Source organism: Vicugna pacos, unplaced genomic scaffold (genome assembly GCF_048564905.1).
Source record: "Vicugna pacos unplaced genomic scaffold, VicPac4 scaffold_20, whole genome shotgun sequence".
Lineage (NCBI taxonomy): Eukaryota > Metazoa > Chordata > Mammalia > Artiodactyla > Camelidae > Vicugna > Vicugna pacos.
This window is the reverse complement of record NW_027328741.1, coordinates 39789232-39801817: the sequence shown is the minus strand read 5'-3', so window position 1 is coordinate 39801817 and position 12586 is coordinate 39789232. Positions and strand designations below refer to the sequence as shown.

Here is a 12586-nt window from a genome sequence, read left to right as displayed (position 1 = left end):
AAAGAGATCATTCACTTTTTAAAAGTCAGATGGCTAATGAGTGAAAAATGCTCAATACCTCACTGGTCATCAAGTGCAAATTAAAACAATGAAAAAGTACTTTTGCTCATCATATTGGCACATATTTTTAAAAGATATTCTAGCTAGTGTCCATCTTTGAGAGAACAAACTGTGAGCGATCTTTTGGAGGATGACATGTCAATGGATATGTAAACTCTGAAAAACGTGTGTACACACAGGCTGAACTCCACATTTTGGAATCGTTTCATTTAGAAAAATTCAGTTCAAAAAGATGTACTTATCAGAGCATTTACACAGCACTGTTTACAATGGTGAGAAGAAAAGCTGAAGTGAAATCATATCCAGCGATAGAGAATTGGTTACATAAGTTATTCTACATCTTTTCATGCCCCACAGGAGAAGGAATTTCTTGATTCACTTGAAAGGAGCCTGTGATTTATGTAGTTGTCACATCCAAGGACTAAATTTCCAGAAACCTTAACGAAAATAATACTCATACAAGAACACAGGAATGTTTGTATAAGAAGTATGCCAGTCAAACACCCTTTCTGACAGTGGAAAATGGAGAAAACTTAAGTGTCCACCATCAAGACAATGATGCGGTAAATCACGGTGAGCTGTGGGCACTAAAGTTCCGGTGTTTCGGCGTGGTCCAAGGCCTTGTCCACAGTACGCTCCCACGAAAGGTGTCCTTACACAAGAGACCAAACCTGCATATCAGGAAAACCCTCTACTCTATCTGAAAGGACCGGGTGAGTCTGGAGAGAGAGGACGTCTGTGATATATACCTGAGTGAATAAACCGAGCTGCAGAAAACATATAGTATGGCCTTATTTTTCAATAAAGCATATATACACACACATAGACATAGATTTCTCATATACGTGTATGTATGAGTTTATTTATATGACATAGGCATAAAGGTCATGAAATATATACTCCACATTGTCAGCAGTTTTTACTCTCAGGAAAAAAGGGGAAGGGATGTAGGGGACTTTCGGTACCACAACAGATCTCTTTTCAGAATTTCAGTTAAGTATACTTGGAATTTAAAAGTTTATTTAAGTCCAAAGTAAAATGGACGAGGACTCCACAAGACAGAATGCTATACTAGTCATTAAAAATCATGCCAGGGGAGATAGAATATTGTAGAAAAATGTGTAATAAGCCGAATGGAAAATGGAGGTCTCCACACAGTATACAGGCACACATTGCTCGCTGGTTTTTATGACAGAGGTAATACACACTGATGAAAAGAACAGAAAATAGATGTTAATGTGTTAATTATTATCTCTGAGTACTGGCACCAGGATAGATCCATTTGACCCTTTTTTCATACATTTATATTAAATACACACTATTTTTCATCTGAAAAATGCATTTTTAGATGTCTAGTACCACACATTGGAAAATTACACGAGTACTTACAGAAACAAATAACTAGGAGACACCGCAGCAGCGTCACAAAGTGTAGAAAGGGCGATCCTGAATAACACCGCGCAGTTACATAAGGACCCACAAAGTGAGAGCACCTGCTGTAACAGGGCGCGGCCCCCTTCCATTTGTCAGATGTGTCTTCAGGGCTGAGGCAGTTCTGAGCACGGCCAGTGTCAGTGCTGGTGTCTGGATGGATGCCACTGGAGGTGAGGGCACCTGCAAGCCGAGAGGAAGAACAGAAATCATCCTCTGCTTTTTCTGTCTTGTTTCTTTGTTACTTTTAAAGAGAGGCGGAAATAAGATAAACTGGATCTTTCCTACTGAAATTTCAGTAATGAAACCATTTTTAAAGTGATCACAACTTATATTCTGCCTATGACTGTCTTTTCAACAAAGCATCATATTTATAAAATGTTAATTAACTCAGTTAATTAACTCCCTGTTGAAACATTCTAGTAAAGAGCATGAACTGCAGTATGTAAAAGAACCACACCTGCAGTGACTAGCTCAGCTGTCTTGACGGCAGTGCAGTCAGCCCCCACCATCCCGTGGCCCTGAGCTCCTGATGCTGGTAAGAGAGCGCGCTGCTGCCTCAGATGGAAAGAAAAGGTGAAAGCATTTTCTGAAATCTACAGCACTGACAAAACATAACTGATAAATCCCAGGCTCCTTTGAGGCTGTCATTTTCCGTTTCTGGCCAACACCCGTCAATGAGCAGAACCACCCCATTCCCGAGTCATGGGACTCACGTGGGCAGAAGTTTTGGAGAAATTTCCAGGTATAGAATGTAAACCAACTATACATAAAACTCTGAAAAAGAAAAGATGCAATAATCTGATTTTGGAAGACACTAAAATATTCTCCTAAGCCTTAGTACTTGGAAAGGCTGGGCTTCTACTAAGCCACTTATTTATTTCACAGCCAATGAGCATCTCCCACAAACCCTGTTTCCCTGTGTCTGCTGGGAGCTTCAGGCACATTGATGTTGTCTATCTTATAAGTCACAAGGCAGAGGCGTGTGTCTCACGCTGGCAACTCTCACACAGGCTCAACTCCTAGCCTCACTGTATGAACTTGGCCCCATTTTCTCACCTGTTTATTTGGTACCTGTTCTTCTGTAAGCTGCCTGAAATGCTTATTGAAACAAGTCAGAAGAATGAGTGGGTAGAGAAATGGACAGATGGACAGGTGAGAGATGGGCAGAAAAACAGAGAGTCTCCAAGAGAAGGGGAGCAATCAAAATTACCTATGCAAAACCCTCTTCTAGTCAGGGAAGGAAACCACCACGGAGAAGTGTGAAGAGGCAGGTTGCTTAGGACTGTTTCCTGGATTCCATGAAAAGTCACACCAAGAGATGAGAGGGTAGAACTATAAATAATAAAAGAAAAAATCATGCATGTTTGAAAAATATATCTACATTATGTACTTTCTAAAGAATAGAGTCAAATTAGCAAGGCCCAATAACACAATCCTTGGGTATATACAGAAGTGAGAATCCCATCTCCAATCTGCAAGGCATCCCTTTGGAGCACTGAGAGTCTACACGGTGCAGTCATAAAGCCATCACCGCAAAAGCGATGCTATCCTGCACTTACGAGGAAAGAGCAGCTGTGCTCGGTCTGCCTACACGTGTCTTTTACACCCCTCAGCACCTCTACGGGGGAGGGACGCCTAGCGAGCCCCATCTCTGCAGGACAGAAAACAAGTCCAAGAGAGGCTAAGCCGACCTACCAATTCTCCATCTCACAGGACTTGTCACTCCAGACCAGGACTCGAACTCGGACCCACGTTTGTAACCACAGTACTACCGTATTTTATGTGCTTTTTGTGTGTATAATACATTTGTTTCTGGCATGAAAGGGTATTTAATAAATGATCGGTTGTCTTGTCTATCTCATTAGTTCACAATCTTTATATTTTTGAATTGTACTCTTCCCCTGGAGAAAGGAACGGAAAGAGCGGGGGTCAGAATGAGGTGGGGCTCCATTCTTTATCTGTTGCCTCATCTCATCCAAGTCCCCAAACAGGGAGAAAGAGCAAATGTTCTCTTCATCATTTAAAGAGAGGGCTCCAGTGACGGTGACTTACTCAACCCCAAAACCAAGTCTGGGGGAAGGGCACATGCAGCAACGAGAGCAGTATCACCTGTAGGAAGGCAAAAAGAGCTCAGGGGATGGCTCAATGGGTCAGCCTGATTTCATTTCAATCGATAATACAATAGCACACTCTAAAAAAACTAGAATGCAATGGATTTCCTCTTTCTTGACATCTAGCAAGTTTCCACATCTCACATGTAACATTATCACGAACTAGTGAAAGGAAGAGTCCACAGACAAGGAAAATCAATGCCACAGGCAGGCTGAAACACAGGCTGGAGGAAAGGAAGGGAAAGGGCATAGTAAAGAAGAGGGGAAATTCTGGGAAAAAGACATCATCACAAGGACTCTCAAGCATCATCCAGCAATCATATAATCATTCTTTCAAGAGAGAGTTACTTAGGTCCTATTTTGTGCAACATTGTACAGTGGGCGAAGCAAGAGCACAGCGTCCATGGTGGCAGCAAGCTGCGGAGCTCCAATACACTTCTGATCCCGGTACCTTGCACACTTGTCCTCAGTATAAAGGCAAAATATATAGTAAAATAATCCAATGTAAACTCTATGCAATGCTGAAAAAAATTAAAGAATACCTAAATACCTGGACAGACACACCACGCACATTCCTGAATCAAATGACAGCATTCTTGGGATGGCAGTGCTCCCCAGAGCGATCCATATATTCAACGTGGACTCGATCACAATCCCAGTGGGTTCCTCTGCAGAAACTGACTATCTGCTGCTACAATTCATATGGGAATTCGAGGATCTCAGTAACCAAACCGTACTTGAAATAGAAGAACAGTTTGAGAGGACTTGTAATTCTCAATTTCAAACCTTACAACTGTATCTCCAGGTGAGATTAGAGGCCATTTTTAAGTTATAATTGTGTTTATCCTTATTTTCTAAATTCTGTACAACGAATATACCTGTTAGAATAAGAAATTTAAAAAGTAAGGTATCTTTTAAAACATGCAAACCTATTCATTCATTGGGAAAAAAATATTTTGACTATAAAGAAGTAAACAAATATCTAGTGAAAAAGGACTATTTAAAAACAAGAGTGCATTTACATTTTTTGTAAATTGGAAACGGAAAAGCACAAACACATCAAGTTTCTAGGGAGAGTGTTGCAACATATTAATTGTTATTTCCAAAATTCTAATTGAACAATGAAAACTCACGAAAGAGAAAATCTTGATTGACAGCCAACTGCAAACACATGGAGAGCAAAGGCCTAGAAATCACAGTTCCTTTAACTCTGCTACTAACTCAATAGGAGAGGAAATTCCTCAGTGAGGGGACAGTGGAATCCCATGCATAAGACAGGATACACAGTACAAACTGCACTAGAATTGGGGGTGATTTCCATAGAAGAATTCTAAAGTTACAACATTGATGAAAAACTATAAAAACACTGACAGACAGATTAAAACACACAGTCATATATATTATATAAAAACATATGAAGTCTGCCCCCATGTTGCATAGAAATACAAACATATTTGTTCATTTATGGGCACTGATTACTTTATCCCAGGTAGAATATTTCAACTAAAATAGATAATCAATAATACACTCCTCTTGTCAAAACTAGTTGATAAGTTACTCTGCCATGTATGCATAATGTGTCTAAGATAGATTTAAAATTAGTGAAAAAGATTTTTGTATGGTTTCTTGAACCCTTCTCAAAACACCAAGCTTAATTTTAAAATAAATCTGAGCAGTATTTCTATATGATCTTTTCCCTTGTGAAATGAACAACACAGTCTGTTGTCAAAATTCTTTCCTTACAATGATTCACGAGCACCGTATACTCACAAAACTGCTGGACAGCAAGGCACTATCCAGACACTGTGACAAATCAAATGAAACACAAGGAAGACAGTGACCCTATTCTGCAGGGCTTATAATCTGTTCCAACACCGGGTTTTTATTTGATTTGTTTGATTGGTTAGAAAAATAAAATCACTCAAGTACATTCTTCTTTGAGCATTATGTAAATCATGACTCTCTTTTTAGTGTCATGAGCAGGAAAGACTTGAGTATGAATTGATTAGATCAACTAGGCACAATCATCGCTGGAGCCTGTGTAATAAATAAGTACATGAGATCTAAAATAAACCTACACAGATCTCTGCAAGGAAAATGAAGAGGTGAGTTCCCCAATGAGAAAACAAACAATCAAGAAATCAAAAAAGGAAAACTTTTTCATTAATGATTCCAGGCAGTAGTGGAGCATGGTGGTGAAGATCACAAATGCTGGGGACAAACATGAGGGTCTGAAATCCCACAGCACTGGGTAGCTGTGACACTGATATTTCAGTGAAATTTTCTGCACCTCAGTCTCCTATCCATAGACTGGGGACAGCCACAGCACCCATCTCCTAGAACAGTCTTAAGAATTAAGTTATTTTTTATATAAAAGTTTAAATAAAATACCTCAGATTTTAAATATTACCCCAAAAGCTCAAGGAACAAAGAAAACAGTGATAAATTGGAGTTCATCAAATGTTAAAAATTTGCTTCAAAGGATACCATCCAGAAGGTGAAAAAACATCTGAGAGGAGAAAATTTTTTCAAATTATTTATCTGATTAAGTATTTGTATCTTCAAATAAAAGAAAAAACTCCTACAACTCAACAAGAAAAAGAGAACTCAATTAAAATGTGTATAAAGTATCTGAAAATGTATTTTTCAAAGAAAATATACAAATGGCCAATAAGCACAATCAAACGATGTTCAATATCATTAGCTGTAAAAGAAATCAAGTCAAAACCACTAGGAGAAACCGCTTCACACTTACTACAATAGGTTATAATAAAAAAAAATGTGTAACAAGCACTAATGAAGACACAGAGGAAGCGGAGCGCGCAGCCCTTGCTTTTGAGGATGTAACACAGGGTGGCCACTTTAGAAAACAGCCTGGCAGGTCCTCAGAGAGTTGAACATTTGGTTTATGAATGACCCAGCATTTCTGCTCTCTGGTCACACAAGTAAGAGAACTGAAAACAAATGTCCACATAAAAATTCCTACAGGAGTATTCACGGCGCCATTACTCTTCACAAACAAAAAGCAGACACAACACAAACGACTATCACCTGATGAATGGGTAAACAGTAGGGCCCAGATATACAGTAGAATATAATTCAGCAATAGCAAAGCATAGAGTACTGACCCAGGCCACAACCTGGAAATACATTGAAAAAGTTACTCAGTGTGAAAGAAGTCAGTCACAATAGACAGTTCCATTTACATGAAATAACTTGTTTTACATGAAATGTCCAGCACAGGCAAATCCATAGAGAGAGAACAATGGCTGCCTGGGGCTGGGGGAGGATGAGGAAGATGGGAATGACTGCTTGTGCATACAGGGCTTCCTGTTGGGGGATGAAAATATTCTAAGATTGACTGCGATGCACAATTCTGGGCTTTGAGTAAAAACCGCTGCACATTTTAATGGGTGAATTGTATTAAAACTGTTAAGGACAAAAGCACCTAGGGCCAGAACCTTCAAATAGTAAATGCAAATTGCTAACTTTTATTACAGGAAGAAGAAACTGCCCTCAGCATGAAAGCAGGAGATCGGCAAATATGGGTTAACAGAATTGGACAAGAGCATTTCACTTGAAAGAGTTGCTGAGTGTACACGAAATATTCAGAAATAGGAAAATCAGCTTGACATCACGAAGAAGCATTCTGCTTCAAATGCAGATCAAGGATTCGGCAAGCCCAGCTGCTAGAAATAACCAGAGAAGAAACCTGGTTCTTACAACAAGCACCAGAGCCAACAAGGAAATGGTGGTGAGGAAAGCAGGCAGCCAAAAATCTGGAACAGTTTGCTACAAATAATTTCTCCACTGAAAATTCAAAAATAAAATGAAAGTGATGCAATGCTGAGCTGGCCTCACGTTAAAGGGCTTCCTCTGCTGCTCGACAGTTCTGTAACCCCGAATGAGAGACTCAGGAGAATCAGCATGGCTCCTGGCAGTCCCCAAGTGACTGCCCTCCAGCACGTTTACCACCATCACATCTGCCAGGGTTGTATTGCAGAGAAGAGACCAACTTCTAAAAGGCACAGGAAATGTTTACCAGGGAAGAAAAGGCTGCTGTCAGTCCTGGGACAGAGGCAGTGTGAGCAGAGGCCAGAAGGCTGCAGGTGAACTGGAGCAGACCTGGGGCAGGAAGGGACCACGGAAGAGCAGATCTCAATTTTCTACTCTCTCTCCCTCGGGTAGGAGAGATAAAGCCTGCATCCTTCTCACCTGGAACTGTGGGTTCTGGCTGGCAGAAGTCTTACGTACAGGGAATGAATACTCAAGACTCTGTGGAAAAAGTCACGAAAGAGAGAGGGCGTAGGGACCCAACTCCACGAGCCTCTCAAATGATCCCATATTTATTGTGTATAATCAAAGGAAAACGTCATTAACAGTTGTGTGATAGTAAGCAGGAACTTGGGGAAAGAAGGATGAGACAGAGATTGTAGAATCCACCATGAGTACAAAGGCTTAGTGTATCTTTAGGTAAGTCATGGGGTGAGGGGAATAAGATACATCCTTTAGACATGTGAATTACAAAGCAGACCACCAGACCAGCTAGGTCCTTGCTTGGGGGATAATAGAGTATCTAACTGCACACAAGCCCAGCCTTTATAGCTGTGGGCCTGGGTCATTGCTTTGCGATGAGCAGAGTGCTATCTAAAACATCATCTACGCAAGCAAAGCATTATCTCTGCTTTTTAAGGCAAGGAGACAGGAGTGAGGATGCACAGGCACTTGCTTGCAAAGCAGTTACTAAGCATACGTTTTCTTCTTAAATTTGACAGGCGGCTGGGATCTGTTACAATTTGTTAACCCAATCATGGGCTCCCACATGGAACCATTATGGAGGACACCCTAAGGTGACAAATCCTGGCTCTGGGTCTTTTCCTGCCAGCTTCAGCCACTCTAGCAGAGTCTAGGCACATTCCTGAATAATGATCATACAGAACCACCCACACTGTTAACTCCTGGTGCTTGAAACTTAATTTTAGCTCTACACAACTTAACGTAGAAAAGTTTCAGAAATAAAAGATATTATATTTACTTTATATCTCATCATAGGACTGATTTTTCTGATTGCTCTAAGCTGCTTCTTCTTGGTAAAGCACCTAATTCTGCAGGTGAATTCAGTACTTTCTTTGGGCATAACTAGCCAGTTTGGGCTCGCTAACTTCTATTGGTCAAATACCGATACACTTAATTGATTTCATTGTTCATCAATTTCAGCTGGGAGCAGAGGGAGTGTCACTCTGTTCCTCAGCCCACCCTCAACCCTTATCATCAGCAACTCAGGCCTCCGGAAACCAAAAAAAGCTTTTGTTTCCCTTCTACAGTTTCAACAAACCCAACAGGATACATAAGCCTGGAGAAAGAATTCAACACAAATGTTAAAACAAAAATCAATAAACCTGAAGCAACTCCATCTCCGAATCATGATACACAATGACATGAGATTAAGTGTGTCAGGCCCAAAGCATGGGTGAGCCTGACCACCTGATTTCTATTCTTCAAAGGAAGGAAAGTTTTCCTATTTTTTATTATCACTCTGTCATTGTTTCTGATTAAGCCAAAAACTAGTTTATGAAATAATTAAGCATTGAAATAACAGATTTTTGTTGTATCAATTACAGAAGGCATTCAGAGGTGTTAGGAAAAACCACCTCTGTAAAAAATGCAAAATTTCTTCCACTGTGAAGAACACGTATACAAAATGCAACAGAGAATTCAAGCTCTTGTGGAGAGGAGCAAAAGCCACAGAATCAAAGCAAAGTCATTACTATGAGTCAACTCAAAATTCACTGGACAATCATGTTCAATGCATTCAATGAAATTTAAAGGCATACTGCAAACCATACACTTAATGATCTGCAGGCTAGAGGAAGAATTTCTCTCTTTAACAGACAAGAGTAATCAATAGGGTGCCCCACCAAACAAGGACCAAAGAACAATCAGGTTTTTAACAGTTCTGATATATCAGCATTTTCTAAAGATCAAAATCCAGAAATTTTAAACATTGATTCACACCACAATGAAACAAGCACTTAAAAAAAAAGAAAAGAAAAGAAGCACATAGAACATGTACATAGATCAATGAGAATTTCTTGAGACGCTGGAAGAAACAGGCTATAGTCTTTTACTTGAGAAATAAAACTACTTTTAAAGATAAATGCTAAAACACATTTCATCATTCATGTTGCCTTGAAAAATCTGAGGCACTTGTATCTGATTAGAAAAGCAATTCTGAGTAATAGTGTGTTACAATTCAGAGCCAGTTTGCTTTAGAAGAAAAGAGAAAAGAAAAGCTACCGTTTCTCATATACTGCACAAAGTGTGAAGTGTCTCCCTGCCTCTTTCTCCTCCCGTTTTCTAAGCTCATGCTTCCCAACCCTTCTGAAACAAGTATGAGAACCTCTTATTCCCGCCAATATGCCAAATGACAAAAGAAAATCAATTTATTTGTGTAAGTATATGCTTAAACCTTGAACTGGAAGAGAAAGATATCAGAAGTCTATATGGAACTTATTTCTACATTCCTGAAATCACACACACAAACGTTCACACAGACACAGACACAGACACATACCCCCTGGATTACTGGGAAATTCACAAGCTTAGGATTTCCATCTTCTAGAAGATAACTTTGTAGTTAGTTTAAAATACAAAACTGTCAGCTTTGGAAAGCCTTGATCACCTGCTAAACCATCCAAATATCAAAGAGACCCAATTAGCCTTCTCGGTAGAATGTAATTTCCCATGATGGCAAAACATACCCTAAAAAGTCCTTGATCTAAGTCTCGTGTTTATCACTAGCTATGATCGTTTTTAAGCACATTAACAGATTCAGAAACTTATGTCTCAACAGCATTTATTCTTATTGAAATAGTATACGTGTTCATTTGCCTATACAGAGACCAGGTCCCATGATGGAGTTTAAGAGCTATTTTGTGTATTGCAATATTTATTTTTAAGTGCAGAAAAGGAGGGTGGGTATTACTCAGTTGTAGAGCACCTGCATAGCATGCACAATGTCCTGGCTTCAGTCCCCAGTACCTCAAAAAAAAAATAAATAAAATAAGGGCATATTTAAAAATGAGTAAAGTTATAAAAAAATGCAGACTAAAAACCACTGCAATCTAGGAGACACAATTACAATAAAAAAAAACAAGAGTTTCTATCAATTATTGGCTATTTGCCAATCGCAGAGACAACCAGAAATCACACCTGATAACCATCACGTGTGATTCTCAGCAACCCTACTAAGTAGACACGGATGGGAAACCAGGCTCTGCAGATGAGGAGACGGAGCTCAGAGGAGCCGGGGACGCTGACCGTCCTGCTTCCCGTGACACCACATCAGCCCAGGGCAAGCGCTGACGGAGCTGCAATGAGGGGACACCCAGCTGCATGGAACCTTGGGGCACTGGGGAGTCCCAGAAAACACTAAAAACTGTTCAGTGAAAAACCAGCTCAAATATAATACACTGTGCCACATTCTTTAAACAGGGAACATGAGTGAGACCTTTTTGATGCCTCCGTGTCCTTTCTGCCATCGTCAGTTACTTGCCCTCACAGCGTGACCAGTGATGAACTGGACCCCATATGAAGCGCACTCAGATGGCAGAGCATTTGAAGCTGTTTTATGAAGTTTGTAAGACTCTGTCTGTGCCTCACACAGGCGGTCATCCATCACTTCTCACCGGTGTGGATGTACCACCTGAAATCACTCCTTTCTGCTTTTTAAAATCCCTTCATCTACTCCAGACTTTTCAATAGCAAAGCAGCAGCTAAACCACAGACAGTGGACAGCTTTTCACCAAATTTCTTGAACAGCCCATCGGACTACCTGGAAGCCCTTTACTTTTATTAAACCCACTTCCAGGTACTTCATCATTTTCGGATTGGTGGACTTGGCCTCTGACTGAGCTACTCAGAGAGCTCCCAGCCTCACATCCGTGAGAGGACCCTGCTGTTGGGAGAAATCAGTGAGAAAGGCGTACATCCCCCAGTCATGTCTGCATGGCTAGAAGTGCCACAACGTGCTAAAAATTTATACCATCATAACCCCTGGGCTCCCATGGACTGGTTTCACATTAACCAAACTCATGAGACACTGATGCAAGAAAACCAGAAATTTAACTTATTAATGTAACAGAAGATGTGAAACTATGAACCAGACTGCAATATCAGAGTTCAACCATGAGTATATGTTCTCCTCCACGGCCCAAACACGGGCAGGCAGTCACATGGCAAGTGTGGACAGAAGCAGAGCAGGAAGGATTTCTAGATGAATTCAATGGACTAAATTTCTGTTATACCAACAGATCTGCTGCCTGGAAAACAATTAATTCTAATCACGGTGCACTCTTCGTGGACAGTTGCCGAGACACGACTGTGAGCACCTGTGTAACTCTCCTTTCCCTGTCCTTTCTGGGCTAATTGATGCACAGACGTACAGAAATCGAGGGATGCAGATACATCTAAACACCCAAAGCCCATTCTGGGAGCCACAATACCATACAGCCAGGGTTAAAATACTTGCTCTGCCACTTACTAGTTCTGTGACCTTGGTCAACTTACCCTCTGTGTGCCTCAATTTCCACACTGTGAAACTGGGATAACAATCAAACCTTCCTTACTCGCTTGTTGAGAAGATTGAAGGATTCATTTCTGTAAAACGCTCAGAAAAGAATGTAGCACATTTTGGGTGCTCAACAAATGTCAAATTAATATTACAGTGGTTTACAAGTCTCCTTCCTAATCATCTTCTGTGTTTCCTGGCTAGACTAATACCCAAAGGAAATTCTTATTTCTCCTTTTATAAACTCATGGGATGAACCCTTCTGTTCCATCCCACCACCTGTTTAAACTGATGGAAGGGATACCTCCTCCCCACTCCTCTGGGCCATGCAGAGTGCTACTCCCTTCACAGCCCTGACCCCTGGCCCACAGCTAGCCCTCCTCACATTAACAGATTGAGTTGTGATTCCGGG

At 40.6% G+C, this 12586-nt stretch overlaps 1 protein-coding gene across 1 annotated transcript in view; it reads right to left on the bottom strand.

Annotated features, from left to right (window-relative positions):
* Positions 1-12586, bottom strand: part of LOC140693983 (uncharacterized) — a 72227-nt gene that overhangs the window by 37972 nt on the left and 21669 nt on the right. The window contains exon 5 of the mRNA XM_072957483.1: positions 1450-1674. Within this exon, the coding sequence (XP_072813584.1) occupies positions 1450-1674 (225 nt within the window). The remainder of the gene's footprint in view (positions 1-1449; positions 1675-12586) is intronic.